Source organism: Haliotis cracherodii, unplaced genomic scaffold (genome assembly GCF_022045235.1).
Source record: "Haliotis cracherodii isolate W230 unplaced genomic scaffold, xgHalCrac1.p SCAF_9, whole genome shotgun sequence".
Taxonomy (NCBI): domain Eukaryota; kingdom Metazoa; phylum Mollusca; class Gastropoda; order Lepetellida; family Haliotidae; genus Haliotis; species Haliotis cracherodii.
Genome location: NW_027266343.1, coordinates 39,075,512 through 39,102,386, shown reverse-complemented (window position 1 = coordinate 39,102,386; position 26,875 = coordinate 39,075,512). Strand labels below are relative to the sequence as shown.

At 43.0% G+C, this 26,875-nt stretch overlaps 1 protein-coding gene across 1 annotated transcript; it reads left to right on the top strand.

Annotated features, from left to right (window-relative positions):
• Window positions 1–684: 684 nt before the first annotated feature.
• On the top strand, window positions 685–26,078 carry LOC139451872 (putative aminopeptidase W07G4.4). The gene is made up of 16 exons (XM_071233167.1): window positions 685–748; window positions 3,355–3,575; window positions 4,382–4,453; window positions 6,164–6,246; window positions 7,089–7,197; window positions 9,009–9,130; window positions 9,792–9,891; window positions 12,300–12,375; window positions 13,154–13,239; window positions 13,589–13,693; window positions 15,191–15,266; window positions 18,031–18,149; window positions 18,398–18,487; window positions 21,654–21,761; window positions 23,860–23,994; window positions 25,172–26,078. Exons 1-16 carry the CDS (start codon window positions 685–687, stop codon window positions 25,295–25,297), a joined length of 1,692 nt encoding a protein of 563 aa, XP_071089268.1. The 3' UTR covers window positions 25,298–26,078.
• The last annotated feature ends 797 nt before the right edge of the window (window positions 26,079–26,875 follow it).

The window sequence follows — 26,875 nt, the reverse complement described above, 5'->3', positions numbered from 1 at the left end:
AACAGTGGTGGATACAATGATACAATTACCAACGCTATGAATTCATTTAATTATACACTCTTCAAAAAAAGAAACGCACAGGTAGTACGTGGTTCATGAAACCCGACCCAGAAGACCAGTTATCTTCCCTGTTTTGCAACAGATCCATCGACATCGACGCTTGCGTTGGTGCCATACATTACAGCCTTGGAATTTCAGAAACTGGAGACGAGTGTGGTTTAGCGATGAATCACCATTCCTTCTTCACCGGCGAGATGGAAGACAACGTGTTTATCGTCGTCGAAATGAGCGTTTTGCCCCGCAATGTTTACGTAAATTCGACAAATTCGGTGGCGGTAGTATCATGCTGTGTGTGTGTGAATCCTACACCACGAGATCTGACTTTGTTGTGGTTCAGGGTAATTTGACAGCAAATCGCTACACTAATCAAATTCTTTAAGCTCACCTTCTTCCAATCATTGACCGCCAGAGGGAGCTATTTCAACAGGACAACGCTCCACCGCACACAGCTCGTGTCACGGTTGAGTACCTCCATGATACCAACATCATCGTCTTGCCCTGGCCGTCGGGATCTCCAGATCTCAACCCAATCGAACCTCTCTGGGATGAACTCGATCGACGTGTACGTCAACGTCAGAACACGCAGCAGACACTCCTACAACTGGCCAACGCGTTATAAGCAGAATGGCGAAGAATTCTGCAGGACAGAATTCGTTCACGTCAGTCAGTGCCGAGGAGATGCAGAGGCGTAATTGCTGCCCGGGGCGGTCACACGAGATACTGAGTTCAGCGCCACTTTGTGGTCTTATGTGACATGACAATGAACAGTTTTCAATGCCTTTGCACAAAGACAACATGTGACTATCGATCTCCAAAATTTCATTTTTGTATCTATGATATAAAATTAAATATATCGACTTTATTATAGGTACAATAAATTTACTAAAAACCTACCTGTGCGTTTCTTTTTTGGGGGAGTGTCAATGCAATTACACGGCAAATAATTAATTTTGTATTTTCATTTCTTTACTAACCTTATGTATTCATTTAATTATAAATGCATTTACACAGCAAATAATTAATTCTGTATTTTCATTTCTTTACCAACGCCTATGAATTCATTTAATTATAAATGCAATTCCACAGCAAATAATTAATTGTTTACCTGGTCACGTGATTAGAATTTATGTTCATAAGCATTCATAAAAACAGGTCACCCGAATACAAATGACTGTCATATTTATACACAAAAACAGATCGCTCGAATGGATTGTGCTTTGTGGAATATACAGTTGCATGATACGGCACGTGCAATCAGAGCTCGTGCAAACTAGGGCTAAAACAAATTCGACGACTGAAGAACACATTCGTCTTTGACAGCTTGTCGCGGTAGGGCGTACCTTCTCAACTTTAGCTGGGTGCCACAAAGGTCTATGAGTAGTCTTGAGTATAAAACTTTTCAGTTCTATTGGACTGTTGCAAACATACTTCTCCACGTTTGATAGGGATATTTGTTACCTTTTTCTTGATACACAAAACTGATTTTCGTAATGTCATGTACCCCTGAAGATCGGGAGAAGGAGGGATACCAAGGAAGGTGGCTTTGAGCACTAAAAGTAGCAGTGGCATGCAAATTATCTTCCCGAGGCAAGGGAGTTAACTGACTGTAAAAGTCAAGTGGACACAGTCAGTTAACGCCCTTGCCTCGGGAAGATGTATGAATGCATAAATGAAGGTTGACATTGACAAGATTTCAGATTCGAACAATTAGAGCCTTGCAGATTTGGCCCTGAAATAAAAAATAGTTTCTGAACTCCTTTTGGATTTTATTATATTTATTTTGTAGATATATATTTTTAAATACGATAAGTTTATTTCTTGGACGAAATGGCAGTCTACGACCCCGTGACAGTTAAACCGCCCTTCATTACAACAAACGTACAAACATAGCGTAGATTATACGAGTGTCGTAAGAGGCGACTAACAGGATCGGGTGGTCAGGCTCGCTGACTTGGTTGATGCATGTCATCGTATCCCAGTTGCGTAGATCGATGCTTATGTTGTCAATCACTGGATTGTCTGGTCCAGACTCGATTATTCACAGACCGCCGTCATATAGCTTGAATATTGCTGAGTGCGGCGTTAAACAACAAACAAACAAAGCAAACAAACATTCTGTAAATAAACATTTCCCTAGCTTCCTTGTGTTGATAATATGCTCAGGAATTAAACATGCGTGGTTCGCTTTCCCAGGATTCATCATTTCCAGGAATTAAACAAGAGAAAACTACCAATACCGGGAACCCCCGCTAAAGAACTAAGTAGGACTACATGTATTTAATAACCAACCCAGTTCAAAACACTGTATTGTGAGGTCTTTTGTACCCTGGAGGTCAAAGTGACCCATCGGCGTGGCACACAAAAGAAGCAACAGACCTTTATTTCCTCATGTGATACATACCGATAACGCCCCGCAGGTTGTGGTATCAATGCCAACTCCCAGTGGAGATAATATTATTCCAGTTACAATACCAAGTTGATAGACAGGCATACCATTCTCTACCATGTCGAAACTCGATGCATGTAGGTCACGACGCCATAACTAACAGAATCACCTTATTGAATATAGACTGACATCAGACCCGTGAAGATCCGGGGTAGAATAGGTCTTCAACAACCCATGCTTGCCGTAAGAGGCGACTAACGGGATCGGATGGTCCGTCCCGCTGACTTGGTTGAAACATGTCATCGATCCCAATTGCGTAGATCGATGCTCATGATGTCAATCACTAGGTTGTCTGGTCCAGACTGGAATATTTACAGACCGCTGTCATATAGCTGGAATATTGCTGAGTGCGGCGTAAAACAAAAAAAAAAACCATCTGCAGCAGGGTAACACTCGTGACTTGCCGGCAAGCATGGATGGCTGAAGACCTATTCTACCCCGGATCTTCAAGCTCGGTGATTTGGTTGATACATGACATCGTATCCCGATTGTGTGGATCGATGCTCATGTCAACCACAGGATTGTTTGGTCCAGTCTAAAAAGAATTCAGACCACCGCCATGTAGTTGGAATATTGCTGAGTGCGGCGTTAAGCAGCAAGCAAGGGAACCTATCGCTCCTTCCCAATCTCGCTACAGTTAGCGTAAACATACCTTACGGTTACGGCAGTACGGTTACATGAACGTTTAAATGCGGTTGTGACTGGGAATTTGGACTGGAGCCAACATTCGTTTTGTCACATGCAGGGTGATAGGTACATGATTTTACATTCTCGAGGAAACAGTCTGTATTCTCGAGGAAACAGTCTATATTCTCGAGGAATATTGACTTAATCGTCTGAAAAACCAGTTTCAAGGAAACGCTTCTTTTTTCTTTTTTTCCATGTCCAATATATTGACACCAAGTTGAAGCAAGGTTGTCTGACTTTCAGCATGGAGGCTGTCGGCGTTGTCGCTTGTTCCAGTCTCAGTGACACCTCATATGATGGCGTCGTGGTTGTCACAGACGATGTTGACAAACTAACCGGTGTTCTTCAAGTGCTGCAGGCGCCTATACGCGAGTACGCAGAGGTGAGCTACTTGGGATGTGTGGTTGATTGAAAGTGTGAATAGCTTGAAGACAGTTCCTGTATATACAGAGAAAAAGAATTACTCTGAAAAAATGAAAAATATATGTTAAGGTAAACGAAAACTTTGCACATATTGGTGTGACAATTATCAGACATATTCAAAAGTGTGAAGAGCTAATCTTTATTTATTTTGCACACATGCATCTGGAATTCTGGTCAAGTCCATAAGTATGACTGAAAAAATTGAAAACGCCTGTCTTTCGTCGAGCTACAGGTCCGTGACCCAAGATGGCCTTTTTACCATAATGTTACTGATCACATTCCGAAAAATGTCAAAAAACTTTCGACATTTGATATATTTGGTAGTTCTGGACATGTTGATCAGTGGAAAACATACATTTCATGGTAAGCGCACGTCGGTATAACATCGGCCAATTGCTGCATTGTGTGCGTCTGCTGGGGTTCATTGTGATCCTACATGCGGACACAGTGGAGCACCGACAACCTGAGAATTAAAAGCAAAATACACATTTCCTTTAATGTTGGATTAAAATTAAATTTTCACGTTTTCAAATATATTCACCTTGTGATTTAATGCTATCAACATGTAGGTGCGATTTTATTTCTATTCGGATCTGCCAAACGCCCAAAAATCCACATATAACGAAAAACAAAATTGCGGGCTGATTAAAAACATAAAGCTGTGTAACTAAAAATAAACAACACCCACCTACCCAAAAATATGCCAGAAGAAACATGAGAAAATGTGATTTTATTTTTCAATAAAAATATTTTTTCATATTTCAGCTCGACAAGAACTACGACGATGTGGACGCGGTGCATCTGATCAAAACTGACCGAGTTCCGTCAAGGCGACTCGTATGTATACACACTATCACCACAGCCTTGCTACACGTATATACTGTTATATCTAATCTTGACGACCGCCTCCGTGGTCCAGTAAAGAAGAAGTGAAATGTTACTTAATTTTATTAAAAATACGAAGTGAGTGAGTGAATGAGTAGCCTTTTACGCCGCTTTTAGCAATATTCCAGCAATATCACGGCAGGGTACACCAGAAATGGGCTTCACACATCGTACCCATGTCGGGAATCGAACCCGGGTCTTCGGCGTGACGATCGAACGCTTTAACCACTAGGCTACCCCACCGTCCCTGGTGCTATGAGAAAGCAGATAAAACCGAGCGCGTACATTTAACGTTGATGTTTGTTTGTTTGTTTATTTGTTGTTTAACGCCGCTATCAGCAATATTCCAGCTGTATGACGGCGGAATGTAAATAATCGAGTCTGGACCAGACAGTCCAGTGATTGACATCATGAGCATCGAGCCACGCAATTGGGATACGACGACATGCATCAACCAAGTCAGTGAGCCTGGCCACCCGATCCCGTTAGTAGCGTCTTACGACAAGCATAGTCGCCGTTTACGGCAAGCATGGGTTTCTGAAGACCTATTCTAACCCAGATCTTTAACGTTTCTGAAAATGACTACTGGTCTAAAAATTAACACACCAATTTAATATATGGAGCAAGGCGAATTGGGTGGACAGCCTCTATGCATTGACATTGCTGAACGTGCCATATCATAATACATGGGCAAATTAATGTTACCTTATCCTAATTAGATCATTTACGCTGAAACATATGACAGAACGCAACACACTTGGTATTTTCTATCTTTTGAACACATCTTTTGTAGTTGTTGCCTACCAAATGACAATTCTTTTCACTACTGAAGTGATGTCCAAACCTCACCTAAAGCGCAGTATTATAGGCTATTTAAAAGTTTCACATACTTTGATCTTTTAAAACCTATTTCAGATCATATTTCGAAACCTTTACTGTCTTTTAGAACGATATATGGTATAGAACGAAGCCTGGTTTATTGCACGATAAAACATTGTTCTATCATGACGTCATTTCTGGAGATTCGAATATGCGCTCGCAAATTGATGACGTTATTCTTTTTAAGGAAGTGCCTAGTAGGTTGTTCCCCAAATATGTAGCTGGGTTTCACAGGTAAACGCAGTGGCCGAACCATCGCATCCAAAGTGGTAGAGATATGACAATCGGTATTAGGAGAAAAGGTACAGATGATCGAGGTAGGGATTTTGAGAATATGCACGAAATACCAAACATAGCCCACCTGTTCATAAAATTGACTTGTCCGACGAAGTTGGATTGTATTCATGGAGTCCTCATTATTTAAATAAGGGTAAATAGTTTTAAAGCTTGTACATTTTATCAACATCTTTATCGCGTGAGGTTTTACGCCGCTTTTAACAATATTCCAGCAATATAACGGCGGGGGACACCAGAAATGGGCTTCACACATTGTACCCATGTCGGGAATCGAACCCAGGTCTTCGGCGTGACGAGCGAAGGCTTTAACCATTAGGCTACCCGACCACTAACATATTTAGAGGCTGTACATAATGATGATATCTCATATAAGAAATAAACGACTCGTGGTCGTTGTTTAGCGTAGATACGATAAACAACGACTCCGAGTCTTTTATTTCTTAAAAATAAAAGGATTGATTGATAATAGCCTAATTGATTCTGCAGATTTTCGCGCCGACTGGGCCCGTCACACGGGACTATGATGACGTCAGACGCTACGGGGAGGCGGCCACTAAAGGCATGAAAAGGTATTCACGTTCTCTCTGCGAAATGAACCGAACCTTTATGTTTCGTACATTCTATAATAAATAGGTTCAGATTTGTTGTGAACACCCGTTTTAATAGTTTATTTCATTTAGAAATATCCAGAAATATATACACCCTCGCTCCATGAAAATGCACGAGTATATATGATGTGTTTTTATTTTTTTGTTTATCTTTTCTTCTTTTTATATTTTTTGTTGCTTTTCATACGGTTTTCACAGCTCACAGCTTTACAAAGAGATGTTGACAACTTAACAAAAACTCTGTGAAGTGATTCTTATACCCATACGTATTTGCTGTGTACTTGGACATTAAGTAGTGACCCGTGAAGATCCAGGGTAGAATAGATCTTCATCAACCCATGCTTGCCGTAAAGGGCTTGTCTATGCTTGTCAGACTCGCTGACTTGGTTGATGCATGTCAGCGTATTGCGTGGATCGGTGCTCGAAAATGTCAATCTCTTGATTGTCTGGTCCAGACTAGATTATTTACAAACCGCCGTTATATAGCTTGAATATTGCTGAGTGCGGCGTTAAACAACAAACCAACATGAAGTATTGTATTGTGAGCTCCTTCTGTATGGCAGCAAATTCGCGTGCCTGAATGTTGGTGTTTGAATATTACACTTTTGCGTAAAATTATTAACAGGTTAATAACCGGTTCCTGGCACAACTATTGGACTCCCAAGGATAGAGCCAGTATCAACACTAGTTCAGTAACAGTTGACATTCTTTGAAAGTCCGAACTAATTCATATTTATTATTTATTATTTTTCACATTAAAGACTTCTCTTTTAATCCATTATAAATATGTTTTTGGTCTTCAGATGTCTCAAGTGTGGATGTACGCGCCCCCTACTGGTATGCACTGGAAACGGGAAATTCCCAGACGCATGCGCTGTAGCCGCTCTTGGGGCTCTCCATGCTCTCTACGTGGTAAGCCTATCGGAAACAAATGACATCGTTTTCTTTTCATGAAGAACAGTATTAGGAATGTTGGCATTATTTCAATTGAATACCTTTATTTTGATAATACTTATTCATTACCTTAGCACAGAACTGTGTTCTAAACCCCTAGTTGTCGACAGCTTTTAAATAACATCATTGTTAGTGAGTATAGTTTTACGCCGGTTTAGCAATATTCCTGCAATATCACGGCGAGAGACACCAGAAATGGGCTTTCCTCATTGTAAATGTGGGAATCAAACCCCAATCTTCAGCGTGACGAGCGAACACTTCAACCACTAGGCTACCCCACCGCCCACATAATTAGATGTGACCAACTAATAATATATTGCCTCTGTTAACGCTTTGCGTTTTAAATTAAAGCCGTATTGAGGATATTAAAAAATTTATTCCGTACGTCCAGACACAGACAACGGTAACTGTACAGGTACTATTAACATATTCATATTGAAACGTGACATATGTCTCATATAGTTTCCAATTCGAGCGGTGGTGAACTTTATAAACAAACAAACCAATATCTCCCGTGTGAAGTTGTTGACCTGAGCATGGACGTACTCATTTGTCCCAATAGTCAGACGTTTCAGTAAACGGTTAAAACGGCATGTAGTCTCTGTTGCGAGTGAATTGCTTGGTTCGAACTTCAGACCCAGCCATACTTCGGCTGCTACATGCTGCCATTGGAAGCTAACGGGTGGGCAGTCAGTCAAACCTTAACCACGAAGCGTGGAAATATACACTGAGGGGCAAAAGAAAGTATACCTAGTTTGTTTTTGATGTAATTGAAACTGTTGTTAAATTTGATTAGACCCGTGAAGATTCCGGGGTAGAATAGGTCTTCAGCAACCCATGCATCGACAACCTGAGAATTGGTTGATGCATGACATCGATCCCAAATGCGTGGATCGATGCTCATGATATTAATCACTGGATTGTCTGGTCCAGACGCGATTATTTACAGACCGCCGTCATATAGCTGGAATATTGCTGAGTGCGGCGTTAAACAACAAACCAACCAACCAACTAAATTTGATTATATCCATCTAACCATCACTCATGCCTGCAACAGTTTGTAAAAAGTAATCTGTGGCTGGGTAATTTTGTTTAAAAATAAAATGTTTCAGTGAAGACTAGGGTAAGAAAGGAATTTGCAACCACATGACGTATACCATGTTTGAAATGTTGCAAATTTGTGCCGAAAATAAGCAAATTTATTGGTTTTCAAAAGATAAGCTTTCTAAGATACCTGTAAGCACTTGTGCATTATACGATTTATTTTATTAAATCTTACAATTTTTAAATCAAATTATATTCATATTAAATAAAACCTTACAGGAGTATTCTTTGAGTGCTGACACAATAACGCTAACTTATGATATTTTCAATAAAAAATAAAAAATGTGATAAAATCAACTGAGAGGCAGTTTCTTTTGCTCCGAAATGTAATACTTGATATTCTACAGTTAACCACGGTTATAACGAACTCGAAGGGACAACTAATTTCAGTTCGTTATAACCGTAGTTCGTTATAAGCATATATACGACATTTATACAACAAATGGTCGGGACTGAAAAATAAGTTCGTTATATCAGTCAGTTCGTTATATGCGTGTTCGTTATAACCGTAGTTTACTGTATGTTTTTCTTCCCCACCTGTGTTTATTTCCATCCAGGTAGCGTGTTTATGTGGTTTGTGTTTGAAGTAAGGCTAGTTAGGTTGTAATCTGTGTGATAATTTGATAATGATGTCACATGTTGCTGGATGAATATCGTGTGTGCAGCCCATTGAGGTATGCGAGGGTCTCCCAGACAAGAAGCAGAAGGCCGCGGTGCTGGGGCTCTTTTGTGCTGATGGACAAGGGGAGGCAACTGCTGCCACCGTTGAAGCCGTTGAGAGGGGAAGGTGATTTGAGCCCTCGTTTTACGACCATATAACCTTGATCAATCGATTTGTTTGCCTTTGTCTCTGTCTGTCTCTTCATCCGTCCGTCCGTTCATTTTAATTAGATTATTTTTGTATCAGTTAACTTATATGTTTAGTTGAGCCCTCTTTTCATTCGTCCGTCCTTCCGTTCATTTGTTCGTTCATACCAGAGGTCTATTATATGGTCTCTGATCATACATGTTCATTAACCCGTGAAGATCCGGGGTAGAATTGGTCTTCAGCATTCCATGCTTGTCGTAAGAGGCGACTAACGGGACTGGTTGGTCAGACTCGCTGACTTGGTTGATACATGTCATCGTATCCCAATTGCATGGATCGACACTAATGATATCAATCACTGGATTCATGGGCGGATACAGAGGGGGGGGGGGGGGGGCGCACCCACTTTTTATTTCGAAAAAAATCTTTATAAATTACCACCAAAGACAATAAATAGATCTTACTTGTGCACTCCCCCTTTTAAAAAAAGATGTATCCGCCTCTGGGATTGTCTGGTCCAGATTCGATTATTTACGGACCGCCGTCATGTAGCAGGATTATTGCTGAGTGCGGTGTTAAACAACAAACAAACAAACATTTTCATTTATAATTGTAATTAACTATCATAATTAATTTTCAGAATTGTGACCCGTGACATAGGTGGATCTGACCCTGAGCGGATGGCTGCACCTCGAGTTGAGGAGTATGTGCGGAGAAACCTGGAAGGGACGTGTATTAAGGTAAACCATTTTAACTTTAAGTCAGCTAACAACATAGGTTTCTTTCTTGGAATTTACGAATAAATATAAAATGCTTGAAAGGAAAGCATACCTTTAAATTAAAGAAAAGTTATGAGTGGTGTTTTAAGCGTCTGTCTCCCATCCGACTGATACACCAGTCTTTGTTATTAAATATACACAACAACAAAAGTTCCTGTGACACCAATATTTTAGCGTATTTTTCAAACAAGTAAAGTTTGGTTTTCAATATTGTGGTACATGTATGGAATCAAGTCACAAAAACGCAACTGCTACAGAAAAGCATGCATTCCATGCAAAAGTTGACTTTTATGCAAGCCCCATGCATTTCACTACTCAAGAATGGGTATAAAAACATGTGCATTAACGGGATTCCATATGCATTGTTTAGCATCGTGCTGACAACAACCACTCAGAAAAACAACAAACTTACGCAATTATTCAGCATTACGAAATGCTACTGCGCCTGTCCGAAAATGAGCGTCTGCTAGACATTGGTATGCTTGAAGCAGGATCGAGTCAACGTGATGTTGCAAGACAATTTAACGTCCACAGAAACACCATTTGGTGTTTATGGCAACGTTGGCAACAGACGAATGCAGTCAGAGACAACTGGATTCGAACAACACACCTACGAAATCGATTCCAGCCAGCAACAGTGACTGCAAGAAGCATCCCTGGCCTTCGACGAATATCTTCACAAACCGTACGTCGTCGCCTCAGATGTGCAGGGATTGTCGCCAGAAGACCCGCCAGACGTCCCATTTTGACAGGAAACCACCGTCAAGCACGTCTACAGTGGTGCAGACAGCGTCTACACTGGTCGGCAATGCAGTGGGGACAAGTTCTATTCACTGACGAGTCTCGTTTTCACCTCAGCCACAGCGATGGACGGATTCGAGTGTACCGACGTCGGGGTGAACGTTACGTCAATCATTGTGTTAAGGAAGAAGATCGGTTCGGGGGCGGCTGTGTTATGGAATGTGGTGGGATTACAGCAGGACAGAGGACCCGTTTGATAGTGGTAGAGGGAAAAATCAATGGACAGCGCTACCGCGACGACATCATGTTGTTCTACCGTTTTCGCGTCGTCATGGCCCAGGCATTACCTTTCAACATGACAACGCCCGGCCTCATATTGCTCAACTTGTTCAGGATTCTCTTCAGCAAAACAACGTGAATGTCATCCCCTGGCCGGCTCGCTCCCCTGATCTCTCACTTATCGAGCACATGTGGGATGAGATGGATCGGCGCCTTCGACGTCAACCACGTGTTCCACAGACACTTCAGGAACTTCGAAACATGCCCCAGCAGATATGGACAGATATCCCACAGGACTTTGTTCGACGCCTGGTCCATTCCATGAGACGAAGATGTGTTGCTTGCATCGCAACCAGAGGTGGACACACACGCTATTTATTTGTAAATTGACATTTTGGCATGCTCATGTTTTTTTTATGAAATCGCGCGTTTTCTGAAGTCAGAATGGCGAATTAAACCATTTGAACACTTACAGCAGTCTTTTATCTGTTGCAAACCGAAATTGTTTCAGATTTGGTAAAAAACATAACTTTGCATTAAATCTTATTCAATGTCACAGGAACCTTTCTTGTTCAGTATATAAGGATGGTTGTTTCAATGGACGGATACATTATATGTTGTAGCAGAATCACTCGAGGTACATCGGGTTTTATGCGTCTCGCGTTAGGCTTTAAACCACAAGCCGCAGGCGAGTGGTATAGAACGTAACGAGGGACGTATAAAACCACAGTGATAGTGCTACATCGAATTTATCTTTCCGAAATGTTTAAATCTGCCAGGAATTCAAACAAATTTAAAATTGACAGAAAACAGCGTTCGATTGAGTCGAGATTAATCGTCGCACAGTACTTTTATCGGCGTATGATAAAAGGCGGAGAAATTTACTGTTTTTCAACGCAGAATAAACGTATTTTTTTTAAACCGGTTTAATATTGGCAGTTAACTGTACACCATCAAATAGGTAATTAAATATTCTCTACCTCTGCGTAATTTTATTGCCAGAGGTAGATCGAGTGCCGCGTGGGCGCAATTCTCGCACAACCTTCACTTTTCCGATCTTAGGAAAATAGGCGTCAGAAAAAAACACCAGTATCCAGAGGGTTAACTTGTGCTATGCCATTGTCTCGGAAGAGCGTGCGGCTTTTTGCTTCGAAGCGGGATATAAGGGATGTATTCTCCCGCTCAGTAACCCACGTGCAGCCTATGTTCTTCGTGGTGGGGTTGATATGATTTATTCTTCCGCTCAGAAATGTCTCACGTGTCTTTATGTTATCATATAAAAGGACGTATGTTTCAATGGACTGATACACGTGTCTTTAATCTATGATATTCAAGGACGTATGTTTTAGGTGGAAGTAGTGTCCGACCGGGCTGTCCTGGAGAGAGACTACCCATGTGTGGCCGCAGTGGACCGGGCCGCTAGCGGTACGTACTTACTTATTTGTCACCTTCCTAATATGAGGAAATTGTGGGGTAGCCTTGTGGTTCAAGCGTTCGCTCGTCAAGACGAAGGCCTGGGTTCGATTCCTCACATGACTACAACGTGTGATGACACCATCTCGATGTTGATCAAATGTGTAACCCATATGACACGTCCATTAACCTGAAATCAAATGCACAATGTCACATTCATTGCTGAATGTGTGTGACATCAACTGGATGTGTGTGACAAGAGTAACGTGACGATGTGTTGAGTAGGAGATGTTCTACTACGCGATGGTGTAGGGACGCGTCATGACGTAGTGACGTAAGGCGGCATTACATGGCTGTTACCTATACAGAAGGCGTTATGACGTGATGACGCAGAAACGCGTTATGACGTAATGGCACAGGGGCGCTTGCTGACGTAATGTTGTTTGTTTGTTGTACGCCGCACTCAGAAAAATTCAAGCTATATGACGGCGGTCTGTAAATAATCGAATCTGGACCAGACAATCCAGTGATTAATATCATTAGCGTCGATCAATGTTATTGGGATACGATGACATGCATCAACCAAGTCAGCGAGCCTGACAACCCAATCCCGTTAGTCGCATCTCAGGACAAGCACAGTCACCTTTTACGACAAGCATGGGTTGCTGAAGACCTATTCTAACCGGGATCTTCACGGTATTCTGACGTTATGAAGGGGCGGAGAAGGGCGTCATGACCTAACGACGCGATGTGATGATGTTTGTGATGATGACTTGTTAACACACTACAGTTGTCCCCCGCCACCACGCCCGACTCATCTTCCTGGAGTACAAGGGGGAGGGCGCCATCAAGAAAAACATCTTCCTGATCGGGAAAGTAAGTGTAGCCTTGTGCTGTATACACTGTTTGGCAAAATGACTTTAAACTTAGGTACCAGTACTACTAGTAGTGAGTTAGTCTCTAGAGTCAAAATGTTTGTTTCTTAATGAAAAAAAACGAATTTACGTAGCATCTTCGTTCATCTTTAACTGTAAATACAAGAATCCAACGCATTAGGTTAGCCATGTGAACTTAAAACAGGAAATTTCAGGATTCTTTGCTGGCTGAACTAGTTGTTAATTCGATTAAGGTTTTGATAGTAATTCATTAAAGCAGCTAGTGTGTTCTGATATCGTGACTAGGGTATGCCACATCACCCTTAGCACCGTCTGTTGTATCCGCACAGGGCGTCACCTACGACACCGGCGGCGCTGACATCAAGGCCGGGGGCAACATGGCCGGTATGCACAGGGACAAGTGTGGAGCGGCGGCGGTCGGGGGATTCTTCAAGGTGGGTCGCATTGGTACCCCAGCCTGTTTGTTTGTTTGTTGGTTGTTTAACGCCGTACTCGGCAATATTCCAGCTATTTGACGGCGGTCTGTAAATAATCGAGTCAGGACCAGACAATCCAGTGATCGGTATTGTGAGCAACGATCCACGTCGGGGTAAGATGACATGCATCAACCAATTGCAAGTCACCGAGCCTGACCACCTGATCCATTTGATCACCTCTTACGACCAGCATAGGTTGCTAGGGACATATTCTAACCCGGACCAGGGGGTACGGGTGGCCCAGTCGTCTATGGCGCCGCGATTCGCTGTGCAGAGTTGCGCCCCTTTGACTCGCCAGAAACCTATGATCGTGGGTTCGAATTTCGGTTCGCCCCGATTATGTTTCTAGGTTTATCAGCACCATACCCGTGCTCGTAGGTTTCACCGAAGTGGTAAACATCTACGACCTGCATCACTTCGGGCTTTCCTCCCACATCAAGCTGACACGCCGTGATATAACTGGAATACTGTTAAAAGCGGCGTGAAACGCAACTCACTCACTCACTCTAACCCGGACTCCCCACGGGGGACACCTGTTTGCTTCCAGGCCTCACCAGGTGCGAGTCCTTGAGGTAGGGTTGAGGCCGAAAGAACATAATTTCAGTGCCATGGCGTGTCGGCGAAATGTGAAAGGAAAGCCCGCAGTGACACCGGTCGTAGACGTAGACGTAGACGTAGACGATGATGTGTACGAGCAAGAGTCACTATTGGGGTGGATCTGGGATTCGAAACCCTGATGATATAAATACCCATACGCCAGTTACAAATTATATATGTATTGTACGAAATGCATTACAAGAAATATAAAATTCCTGTAATTAAAAGGGGGCACGGGTGGCCAAATCGTCTAAGGCGCCGCGATTCTCTGTGCAGAGTTGCGTCCCTTGGGCACGCCCGAAACCTATGATTGTGGGTTCAAATCCCAGTTCGCCCCGATTTTGTTTCTAGGTTAGTCAGCACCATACCCCTGCTCGTTGGTTTCACCGAAGTGGTAAACGTCTAAGACGTCTGCATCACTTGGGTCTTTCCTCCCATATAAAGCTGACACGCCGTGATATAACTGAAATACTGTTAAACGCGGCGTTAAACCAAACTCACTCACACTCACTGAAATAAAAATAATTATAAAATCTTACAGTACAGTATACAGTATAGCACTATGCCATTAATTCCTTAACAGGGCCCTCATATTTTCCCGGAATCTAGTAAATTGTGGTCAACTGGAACCCTAGTTTTGTAGGTCAAGGTGAAACCCTGGTCGGCCATGTTGAAAAACGATATAGAGAATCAAGCCAAAATATTTACATAGGCATGCATCACATGTATTAGACAATCTAGGCCAGTTGCTGACGCCAAGCCATATTTGTGCAGGGCAGTTATGTTTGTATGAATGAAACCAATTTCAAGACCGAAACAAACAAATGATACCGGAATTGTTTTGGGTTTTTTATTCAGATTCTGTCGATCCTGAAACCCCCTGGCATCAGGGTGAGGGGGGTGATGGGCATGGTCAGGAACAGCGTCGGTGCAGGTATATCCCCCCAAGTATTGACAGTATTAAAGTATAACATATTACTGAGAGGACGTTCTAACCGTGAACATTTTTCAGGGCACAGATTTTCTCTCGCTCATCAGTGTAATTTGATTGGACGGTTATTTCGAGTGTCGAGTCTTTCGAATCGAGTTTGACACAAAGAATAAATGGAGGATATTTCATGTGTCGAGTCAAATATTATATTTCTCTCATCAAGTGATTTAGAGGGGGGGGGGGGGGGGGGGGACGAGACACATGGAATATTCTATTCATTATATATTTTTTGTGTAGTTGTCTACTGTAAAATTATATTATTTCTTTACAAATGTAAACCCTTGGAACGTAATTCTCCCTACCAAACACACAGGGACGGTTCTCCTCCTCTTGTATTTACAACTTAAAAAGTAATTTCATGTTTCATTTTCAAAAATATAAACAAAAGTAACAAAACATATTTAGGGTTTCGAAAATTCTTTATCATACATATAGATATGATTATATACAAAATAAATTTTAACAAAAAAATATTCTTGAAATCTTCGATACTAAGTTTGAAGCGAAAGAATACATGCTGGTCAAGAATGCATTAACGTAAAAAGGAAGTCAACAGTGTACGGACGAGACACTTACGATAATGGGAGACAATTTACGGGGAGGTAACTCTTGCATAACAATAGTTCCGCCAAAGTATTATGTTCACTGCAGTGAAATATCAAGTGGTATGTTCACTGCTGTGAAATATCAAATGTTATGTTCACTACAATTAAAATATCACTTTTCTCAACTTCAGTCTCACACTGAAGTAAATAATAATGAATATAGATTATGATAATAGAATGTACACATAACACACTGGATAATCGATTGAGGAAATCCTTGAACCCATCATCAGAGACTATAAAGTAACTGAAACCGGCTGTCTTTTTAGAATATTTAAAAAAGAACTAGAAATAAACTGACGTCCAAAAGAAACTTTACCAACTGAAAATATAAATTTCAGGCAAAGTATAATTTTTTTTCGATGAAGTCTATCTAAAACTCATAACCTACAAATACAACAATAGTGTATGCAGAAAATGTTAATCGTCTGTTACGTGTTTGCGAGATAACACGCGAATAAGTGAAAATCACGTGCACCACGGACAAATGCCAATGCACGTGCGGGTAAGGGTATAAAACGATTGCAACGGCAAGTCAGACATCCACAGTGATAAAAAAGACGACAAAAGAAATGTCACGACTCACAGTCGAACAATGCGAACGAGCCTTGGGAGCCACCCACGCCCATATCGCACGAACCTTCGGTTGCTCCCGTGTTGCAGTTACCAACTTGATGCAACGTTACAGACAGACAGGGCGGACCGCTGACAGGCCAAGAACAGGCAGACCCAGGGTGACCACGCCCCATGATGACCGGTACTTGCGTACCTTGCACCTCCGAAATCGCTTCCTGACAGTGACGTCATCGGCGACAAATGCCTTAGGTCACAGGGTTAGTCGACAGACAGTGGCCAGGAGACTCAGGGCTCATGGAATCAGGGCTTTTCGACCATACAGAGGACAGCTATTGACAGCGCAACATCGTCGTCTGCGATTAAGATAGGCCCGGACTGTACGACGCTGGCAACGACTTGACTGGCGGAGGGTTGTCTTCACAGACGAAAGTCGATTCTGTATGTTTAGGGCTGATGGAAGACAACGTGTTTACCGCCGAAGGGGTGAACGAACGGCGGCGTGCTGCGTGCAGGAGGTCGTACCATATGGTGGAGGGAGTGTAATGGTGTGGGGAGGGATCTGTGGGCAGGAGAGGACACTGCTGGTCATCATTGACGGAAACTTGACAGCTTAACGTTACATGGATAACATTCTTTGTCCAGTTGTCCTACCATTTCTCGAACAGCAGCCACGTGGTGTCATTTATCAGCATGACAACGCTAGAGCCAATACAGCCAGAATTGTCACTAACTTCCTCGCAGCCAACAACGGCAACGTCCTGCCGTGGCCTGCACGCTCACTCGACATGTCCCCCATAGAACACCTCCGGGACTTGATGGATCGTCGTGTTCGACAACGACCACACTCTCCAGCCAACCGGCAAGAACTGATCTTGGCCCTCCAAGAAGAATGGCGTCAAATCCCACGTGACCTCATCAGACGACTGACTTTTTCTGTACGTCGAAGAGTTTTTGCGTGTATTGGGGCATGTGGTGTTCACACACGCTACTAATGACTTGTTATTGAACGTGAGCGATTGTTTTTGTACTCTGCCTATTGTCCATGATTCTGAAAGCTCGAGTTTTGTACCACACCCAACTTTGGGGGGCTCTGACGTCAATCTCGGTCGCGGTATGATTGTCATTTTCAGTGTTGATTATATTGTTATATTGATCTTCTCAATACACTTTACTTCATGCATGTATGATTTGTTGTTTTTGAGCAAGAGTGATTTCAAACTCTGGTAAAGTTTTTGGACGTCAGTTTACAATACAAAGTACTACAGTATAACAATGTTAATCTTGCAGAAAAAAATAAATGTGTACTGAATAATTAGATGAGTATTATTGCTTTAAGCAACTCAAACCCAAATATATACCCTAGGCCTGGTATGCCGGTCCACGTGGCAATGTACAGGCCATGTAAAATCGTGGACAATTAACATGAATAAATGATGTCAAAAAACAAAAAACACAAAAAAATTATCTACAGAGACTATATGATTTTCGTCATTTTCTTAAACTGTTTACGCTCTGCTGTGTTTCAGAGGCCTACGTGGCTGATGAGATCGTGACCTCACGCGCCGGGGTGAGAGTGAGAGTTGGGAACACAGACGCTGAGGGGAGGATGGTCATGACAGACCTCCTCTGCAAGTTCAAAGAAGAGGTACGTAACTTTGCCTCATAGACCGTTTCCATTGACAGCTATCAGAATAGAATTACTGGCACTAAAATGGTTAAATTAGTTTACCTAAAGATTCATTGAGTTTACCTGGTAAAAGAAAACTTCGGCTCCGGTTCGTCCCTGTTTGGCCACATACTTCAAAGAACAATTTGTAAAGGTATTCTGAATGTTTATTTTGAAAATTCGTATTTATGTGCAACAGTGATAGTTTGTTTTTCTTTTACCCTCAGGCCAGCGAGCCAGGCGTTGTCGACCCCCACATCTTCACTATCGCTACCCTCACGGGTCATGCCAAGAGGACCTGCGGAGACGCCTACTCCGTGAGTCACGACACTGCGCCTGGTTTCCAATCTAAGATCGGTTTCGGAGACGCATTCGTCACTATTCGTATATCTCCGTGACAAATTGCTGGTTACGGAAAATGACGAGTGGTGACAAATGTGGGACAAGGGATGTCTGTGTCGTCCTTGACTGCCAAAACTCGCATAAGGCCATAAACTGTCAATTCTGGATATGAAGTCCAATGTCGCTAATAGCCGACTTCAACGAACCCAATCTAATTCTTGAAGTGTTATTTGTTGCTACTGTGAATGACAAACTTCGATGTAACGTGCTCGGCTCACTCCCACAAGGCGATCTAAGTGATACGATTGGCGTAAGCCTATGTTAAAGTTTAAGAGTAACGATTGCCTTGGCACTACCGGGAACGGGACCTTATCTTTAAAGAGAGACTGGGAATTTCAAATTTAATTCAAAACGAGTAAACTCAGTTAACTCTGGGTAGAATTAGAGCATAGAGCAGAGTTTTGTTGAACACTCCCTGGTGTCATTCAGCGCCATCTGTCCACATGTTCTTTACTCCCTGGTATCATTCAGCGACATCTGTCAACGTGTTCTATACTCCCTGGTACCATTCAGCGCCATCTGTCCACATGTTCTATACTCCCCGGTATCATTCAGCGCCATCTGTCCACATGTTCTATACTCCCTGGTGCCATTCAGCATCATCTGTCCACATGTTCTATACTCCCTGGTATCATTCAGCGCCATCTGTCCACGTGTTCTATACTCCCTGGTACCATAAAGCGCCATCTGTCCACGTGTTCTATACTCCATGGTACCATTCAGCGCCATCTGTCCACGTGTTCTATACTCCCTGGTGCCATTCAGCGTCATCTGTCCACATGTTCTATACAACCTGGTATCATTCGGTGCCATCTATCCACACATTCTATACTCCCTGGTATCATTCAGTGCCATCTGTCTACATGTTCTATACAACCTGGTATCATTCGGTGCCATCTGTCTACATGTTCTATACTCCCTGGTATCATTCAGTGCCATCTGTCCACATGTTCTTTACTCCCTGGTATCATTCAGCGACATCTGTCAACGTGTTCTATACTCCATGGTACCATTCAGCGCCATTTGTCCACATGTTCTTTACTCCCTGGTATCATTCAGCGCCATCTGTCCACATGTTCTATACTCCCTGGTGCCATTCAGCATCATCTGTCCACATGTTCTATACTCCCTGGTATCATTCAGTGTCATCTGTCCACGTGTTCTATACTCCCTGGTACCATAAAGCGCCATCTGTCCACGTGTTCTATACTCCATGGTACCATTCAGCGCCATCTGTCCACGTGTTCTATACTCCCTGGTGCCATTCAGCGTCATCTGTCCACATGTTCTATACTCCATGGTACCATTCAGCGCCATCTGTCCACGTGTTCTATACTCCCTGGTATCATTCGGTGCCATCTGTCCACGTGTTCTATACTCCCTGGTATCATTCAGTGCCATCTGTCTACATGTTCTATACAACCTGGTATCATTCGGTGCCATCTGTCTACATGTTCTATACTCCCTGGTATCATTCAGTGCCATCTGTCCACGTGTTCTATACTCCCTGGTATCATTCAGCGCCCTCTGTCCACATGTTTTTTACTCCCTGGTATCATTCAGCGACATCTGTCAACGTGTTCTATACTCCCTGGTACCATTCAGCGCCATCTGTCCACATGTTCTATACTCCCTGGTATCATTCAGCGCCATCTGTCCACATGTTCTATACTCCCTGGTGCCATTCAGCATCATCTGTCCACATGTTCTATACTCCCTGGTATCATTCAGCGTCATCTGTCCACGTGTTCTATACTCCCTGGTACCATAAAGCGCCATCTGTCCACGTGTCCTATACTCCATGGTACCATTCAGCGCCATCTGTCCACGTGTTCTATACTCCCTGGTGCCATTCAGCGTCATCTGTCCACATGTTCTATACTCCATGGTACCATTCAGCGCCATCTGTCCACGTGTTCTATACTCCCTGGTATCATTCGGTGCCATCTGTCCACATGTTCTATACTCCCTGGTATCATTCAGTGCCATCTGTCTACATGTTCTATACAACCTGGTATCATTCGGTGCCATCTGTCTACATGTTCTATACTCCCTGGTATCATTCAGCGCCATTTGTCCACATGTTCTATACTCCCTGGTGCCATTCAGCATCATCTGTCCACATGTTCTATACTCCCTGGTATCATTCAGCGCCATCTGTCCACGTGTTCTATACTCCCTGGTACCATAAACGCCATCTGTCCACGTGTTCTATACTCCATGGTACCATTCAGCGCCATCTGTCCACGTGTTCTATACTCCCTGGTGCCATTCAGCGTCATCTGTCCACATGTTCTATACAACCTGGTATCATTCGGTGCCATCTATCCACATATTCTATACTCCCTGGTATCATTCAGTGCCATCTGTCTACATGTTCTATACAACCTGGTATCATTCGGTGCCATCTGTCTACATGTTCTATACTCCCTGGTATCATTCAGTGCCATCTGTCCACATGTTCTATACTCCCTGGTATCATTCAGCGCCATCTGTCCACATGTTCTATACAACCTGGTATCATTCAGCGCCATCTGTCTACACGTTCTATACTCCCTGGTGCCATTCAGCGCCATCTGTCTACATGTTCTATACTCCCTGGTACCATTCAGCGCCATCTGTCCACATGTTCTATACTCCCTGGTATCATTCAGTGCCATCTGTCCACGTGTTCTATACTCCCTGGTGCCATTCAGCGCCATCTGTCCACGTGTTCTATACTCCCTGGTATCATTCAGCGCCATCTGTCTACACGTTCTATACAACCTGGTGCCATCTGTCCACATGTTCTATACTTCCTGGTATCATTCAGCGCCATCTGTCCACGTGTTCTTTACTCCCTGGTATCATTCAGCGCCATCTGTCCACGTGTTCTATACTCCCTGGTATCTTTCAGCGCCATCTGTCTACATGTTCTTCACTCCCTGGTATCATTTAGCGCCATCTGTCTACATGTTCTTCACTCCCTGGTATCATTCAGCGCCATCTGTCCACGTGTTCTATACTCCCTGGTGCCATTCAGCGCCATCTGTCCACGTGTTCTATACGACCATGGTATCATTCAGCGTCATCTGTCCACAGATTATCATGGACAACGGGCCGGCGGGAGAGGTGGACTCGGCCCATGCCATACAGAAGTCTGGAGACAGGTTCGGGGATCCACTTGAGGTGTCGACCATCAGGAGAGAGGTAGCAGCACTTAAAGTATTTTGTTTGACTAGGGAGTAAAACAGCTGGTCGGTGAAAGCCACCTGCCCAGGTCTGGTGAGAGTATTCATGGGAGATTCATGGTTAGAATAGGTCTCAAGCAACCTTTGCTGGTCGTTTGAGGCGACTAATGGATCGGGTGGTCAGCCTCGCTGACTTGGTTGATTGCGTGTCCTCATACCCTGATGGTGTGGGTCGTTGCTCACAATATCGATCACTGGATTGTCTGGTCCATACTCTATCATTTACAGACATCCCTCATTTTGCTGGAGTGCAGCGTTGAACAACTGACAAAACAAATGAAAATGGTAGCAAATAGAGACCTAGTTGAGACCCAGTAGAGAACAAATGAGGGTCGCTATGTTGTTGTAATTATTAATATTATTTACAGATTAAGATAAAAAAAATGCAGCAAAGAGGGTTTGGGTGATCCTGGCACAGTCAGGCTGGTTAGGCTCATCATCAGCTCAGGGCCCTTGTCCCCTCTACACGCAGCCCAGACAACGAATGGGACTTCTCCCAGGAAGCGCTGCCGAGTCAAATCCACCCAGAACTTTTCGGGGAATGTGAAGACTCCCGAACACTGCAGCTTTCTGCATTACCTAAATTGTCAGAAGGGCTGCTAGCAAGCCCGGGTACTCTCGCAATGTCAGTCAACAGATTGGGAGGTACCAAACCTAAGTCACCGAGAACCATGGGGTGTTGGACAACTTGGTACTTTGGATGCAAGCGTGAGGTCAAATGGGACAGAAAATTTAATGATATAAATAATTTCATTGGATTTATGAAAAAGGATAAGATCAGTTTTGTTGGCCTGGATACGTCTAAGGCTGTAAAATGGGCCTATTCCAAAGTATTTTTTATTTATCATTTTCCATGACGCCCCCTATATATTACTGGGTGGTCCTCTACGTCAAAACCACAAGCATGGCGAAGGCGGTAATAAAATGATCGTACGCCATCATGTCGCTGAAGACACCGTGTTTGTGTCAAAGCTGGGCATCCACTGACAATTAAATAATCTACATTTACATTTTGATGCAAAATCACGCATAGAATGGGAAGTGACTGGTCCTGAGAAGCAAAGAGAAAACCTTCTGTTTCACTTTACAGGCCAGCCGACTTCATTCAAACGAAGGACGCTGCAGGGTCGCTTACATTCTCAACACACTGCACATAAACTCGATGCAGTGGTCGCTCAGAAAGCCTCTCCTTGAAAAACTGAGTCTGGGCCGACTTGATATGGCTCTTCGCTTGGTTGACACTCATTTCTGTACTGTCCAGCAGTACAGAACCATCAACAATTACATTGAGATTATGTCCCACATCCTTGGCTCGTTTTAGAAAACTGTGGAATGCCTTGTTTTTATCATGAGTCGTGACATGCTTCACAAGAGGATCATCAGACAAATAAATGTGTGCAAAAGTGCACAAAACAATTCTATCTCCTCCACATTAATCAAACCACGCCCTCCCATAATTGGTAAAATATAAGCATTGAGGGTGGCGGGATCTATTGTCTGACATGATTCTTCGTGTGAGGGTGTCAATACCCTGAATTTCTTGTCTCGTCCAATCAACAACACCAAATTAATAAGAAAGGACGGGCATAGCATAAGTATTTGTGGCTATGACTTTGTTGCGAGCGTTCAGCTCTGAACTCCAGATTTTCTTATGTCTACATTTGTACTCTGCCCGAAGTTTTTCCTTGATATGGGCATTCTGGAGTTTGTCCCTAATCTGCATCCCTAAGTACGTATAGGCCTGACCTTCCACGAGATGGTCAATAACTCCTCCTCCAAGTAAACTGACTGATCCTCCCTTTTCTACCTTGCCACGTTTCAAAATTTTTAATTATGAATGTTGCATGGACTCGACAAGCAGAATCTGTTTTTTTAGTGTAGATACTCCATTGGCAATAGGTTCAGGGTCACCCGTTGTTATTATTTTTATTATTAACAGATTAAAATACAAAATGCAGCAAAGAGGGTTTATAATAATGATTATTATTATTACATTGTTGTTATCATTATCACGTTATTAATAATTATCATTATCTTCATCACCATCATCATCACAGGACTATACCATCCACAAGGGGAAGTCCGAGTACGAAGACACCTTGCAATGCCAGATTGGTGTGGGTGCCCCACAGGTCGGCAGAGGTCACCAGTCTCCCGCGGCCTACATGATGATGGCGTCGGGCCTTGACAAGGTATGGCGGTGCTATATGCCGTCTTCTTTCTCGTGTAAGATTACCGTGTCCTCAAGGGGGCGTCGGAGTATGAGCACACACTCCAGTGTGTGATCCGTAACCCTGGTCCTTGGTTGCATAGAGGACATCAGTCCCCTCCTATATTCATGATGATAGCGGCTGGCATCGACCAGGTAGTATGGGCTCCTGGATATTGCCCAGTTGTAGGCAGTGCATGGGGCAACTTGATATTGACAAGGTGTGGTAGGTCATGCATGGGGCAACTTGATATTGACAAGGTGTGGTAGGTCATGCATGGGGCAACTTGATATTGACAAGGTGTGGTAGGTCATGCATGGGGCAACTTGATATTGACAAGGTGTGGTAGGTCGTGCATGAGGCAACTTGATATTGACAAGGTGTGGTAGGTCTTGCATGAGGCAACTTGATATTGACAAGGTGTGGTAGGTAGTGCATGAGGCAATTTGATATTGACAAGGTGTGGTAGGTCGTGCATGGGGCAACTTGATATTGACAAGATATGGTAGGTAGTGCATGAGGCAATTTGATATTGACAAGGTGTGGTAGGTCGTGCATGGGGCAACTTGATATTGACAAGGTGTGGTAGGTCGTGCATGGGGCAACTTGATATTGACAAGGTGTGGTAGGTCGTGCATGGGGCAACTTGATATTGACATGGTATGATAGGTCTTGCATGTGGCAACTTGATATTGACATGTCGGGGTAGGTCGGGCATGGGGCAACTTGATATTGACAAGGTAAGGTAGGTCGTGCGTGGGGCAATTTGATATTGACAAGGTGTGGTAGGTCAGGCGTGGGGCAATTTGATATTGACAAGGAAAGGTAGGTCGTGCATGGGGCAACTTGATATTGACAAGGTAAGGTAGGCCGTGCATGTGACAACTTGATATTGACAATGTTTGGTAGGTCTTGCATGGGGCAACTTCATATTGACAATGTTTGGTAGGTCTTGCATGTGACAACTTCATATTGACAATGTTTGGTAGGTCCTGCATGGGGCAACTTTATATTGACTAGGTTTGTCAGGTAGCACTCCATAGCACCCTCAGTAGAAAACTACCAAGTAGTTAGATGAAAGTTTAGTATGTCAAACCTTTCTCTTTATCCAAACCCGTATGTCACAGTGAAGAAATGTTTTAATCTTTATCTATTCCAGCATGGCAAAGATTCTGCCACCCCCCTGAGATACTCCCACATCGACATCGCGGGGTCAAGCGGGCCCTACCCGGGGGTCCCCACGGCGGCCCCTGTGGTGGCACTAGCAGCTCAGTTCGTCCTGTAGAGTCCCCGGGTCAGGATGGTTGAAGCGGACCTGTGTATGGTCGTGAAGGCGTTACGCGTGTCCTGACATATATCAGGCAGTGTGCATTAGAGTAGTACTTCAGAACAAATTTTAAGCTCAAATAATATATCGCTATAATAATGTATTTCAGTGATGCCGTAGTGCTAAATGTTATTGATTTTCAATGCACTGTTTATTAGTTGAACTGTAATAGTAAATCTGAGAATCCTTCTGAAACGGCCTCGGAGTAAATAGTTGCCATGAATAAATGCAAGATTGATGGCGCGGTGCATGCACGTCTGTGTGTGTGGCTGCTTGTACTAGTCCGGACTGATGCCGATTTATAGTGCTAGCTCACTGAGATACCATGCCGCAGTTGAACATGAATACCCTACTCAGACACAGTATACTGACTTTAAGTCCTTGTGTTTTCCCCTTAATGCCGAGCGCCAGACAGGGTAACAACATGTGCCATCTTTTAACGTCTTTTGATATGATACGGCTGGGGATCGAACCCCCAACCATTCGCACTAGACCACAGAGGCGGTCGGTTTCAGAATGAGTCATTAAAATTGAGATCGGGTGGTTTCAGAATGTGACCAGGAAGACTGGGGGTCATATAAAGGATCGGATAGTTTCAGAAGGTGACGCGAATTATTAATCTCGCGACCCAATTCCGGTCGTCGAGTTTATATGGAATATCTTGCCAATATTATATACTGTTAAGGAAATATATATGTTAAGTATATATTTCCATTTAATCACTCACTTTAATAAATTTTACGACAAAACATTTTTTTGTTTGTTTACAAAGTGTCTTGCTCATCTGAATCAAAGAAACCGAATTCGAGAATACAGTAATATTTTGGAGGTAACAGCCTGCGTGAATACCGCTATTTCGTAACTGCTCTACGAACATATGTATTTGAGTACCCATTTATTGGCTGATTTAATATATTTTGAAAGCATTTTGAAAACAAATGTATAATATATAAAGGATACTAGCATTATGGGAGGGTTCATGTCATACTATGTTCACGTCACGAGCGTTGTAAACATAGTATGACATGAACACTCATATAATGTTCTATTTACCACCGAAGAAGGACAGCAAGTCGCAACGGCAATTGAACCACAATTTTTCGAATACGTCAACAATCTTCAGCTATGACGTCGTTTCTAGATTGACGTCATTCCGACCTCACGTCACAAGATTCGAATGACTTCAACAGTGCCGTCAAGATGACGGAAACTAAACACTGTTGTCTCGTGACGTGATATGACCCAAGGGCACATTAAGATGTTCATGAACCCGAGTATGTTCGCCCTTGTGGGTAATAAATAGACTGTCTTTTTATATCAAATACATCAACGAGTCTATACCAAAAGACACGAGGGGGATATTTTATTTATCATCCAATATCAGTCTTAAATCGAAATACGTGAAAACAGTGATTTATAAAAGCGATATCTACCATGTAGATATCGGAGTTTTTCCACTTTTATCAACTCGTGTTATTATATTTGATATCAAAAGACACTCGGGTGAGATTCTCTATGTATTCCATTATGCCATTA

Excerpts from the sequence above, each read along its gene's own strand:
- LOC139451872 (XM_071233167.1), top strand. The coding sequence starts at position 685 with ATGGCGAAGAATTCTGCAGGACAGAATTCGTTCACGTCAGTCAGTGCC. Across the intron at positions 13,240-13,588 it reads ACATCTTCCTGATCGGGAAA|GGCGTCACCTACGACACCGG; the intron begins GTAAGTGTAGCC and ends GTATCCGCACAG. Across the intron at positions 23,995-25,171 it reads TGGCGTCGGGCCTTGACAAG|CATGGCAAAGATTCTGCCAC; the intron begins GTATGGCGGTGC and ends TATCTATTCCAG.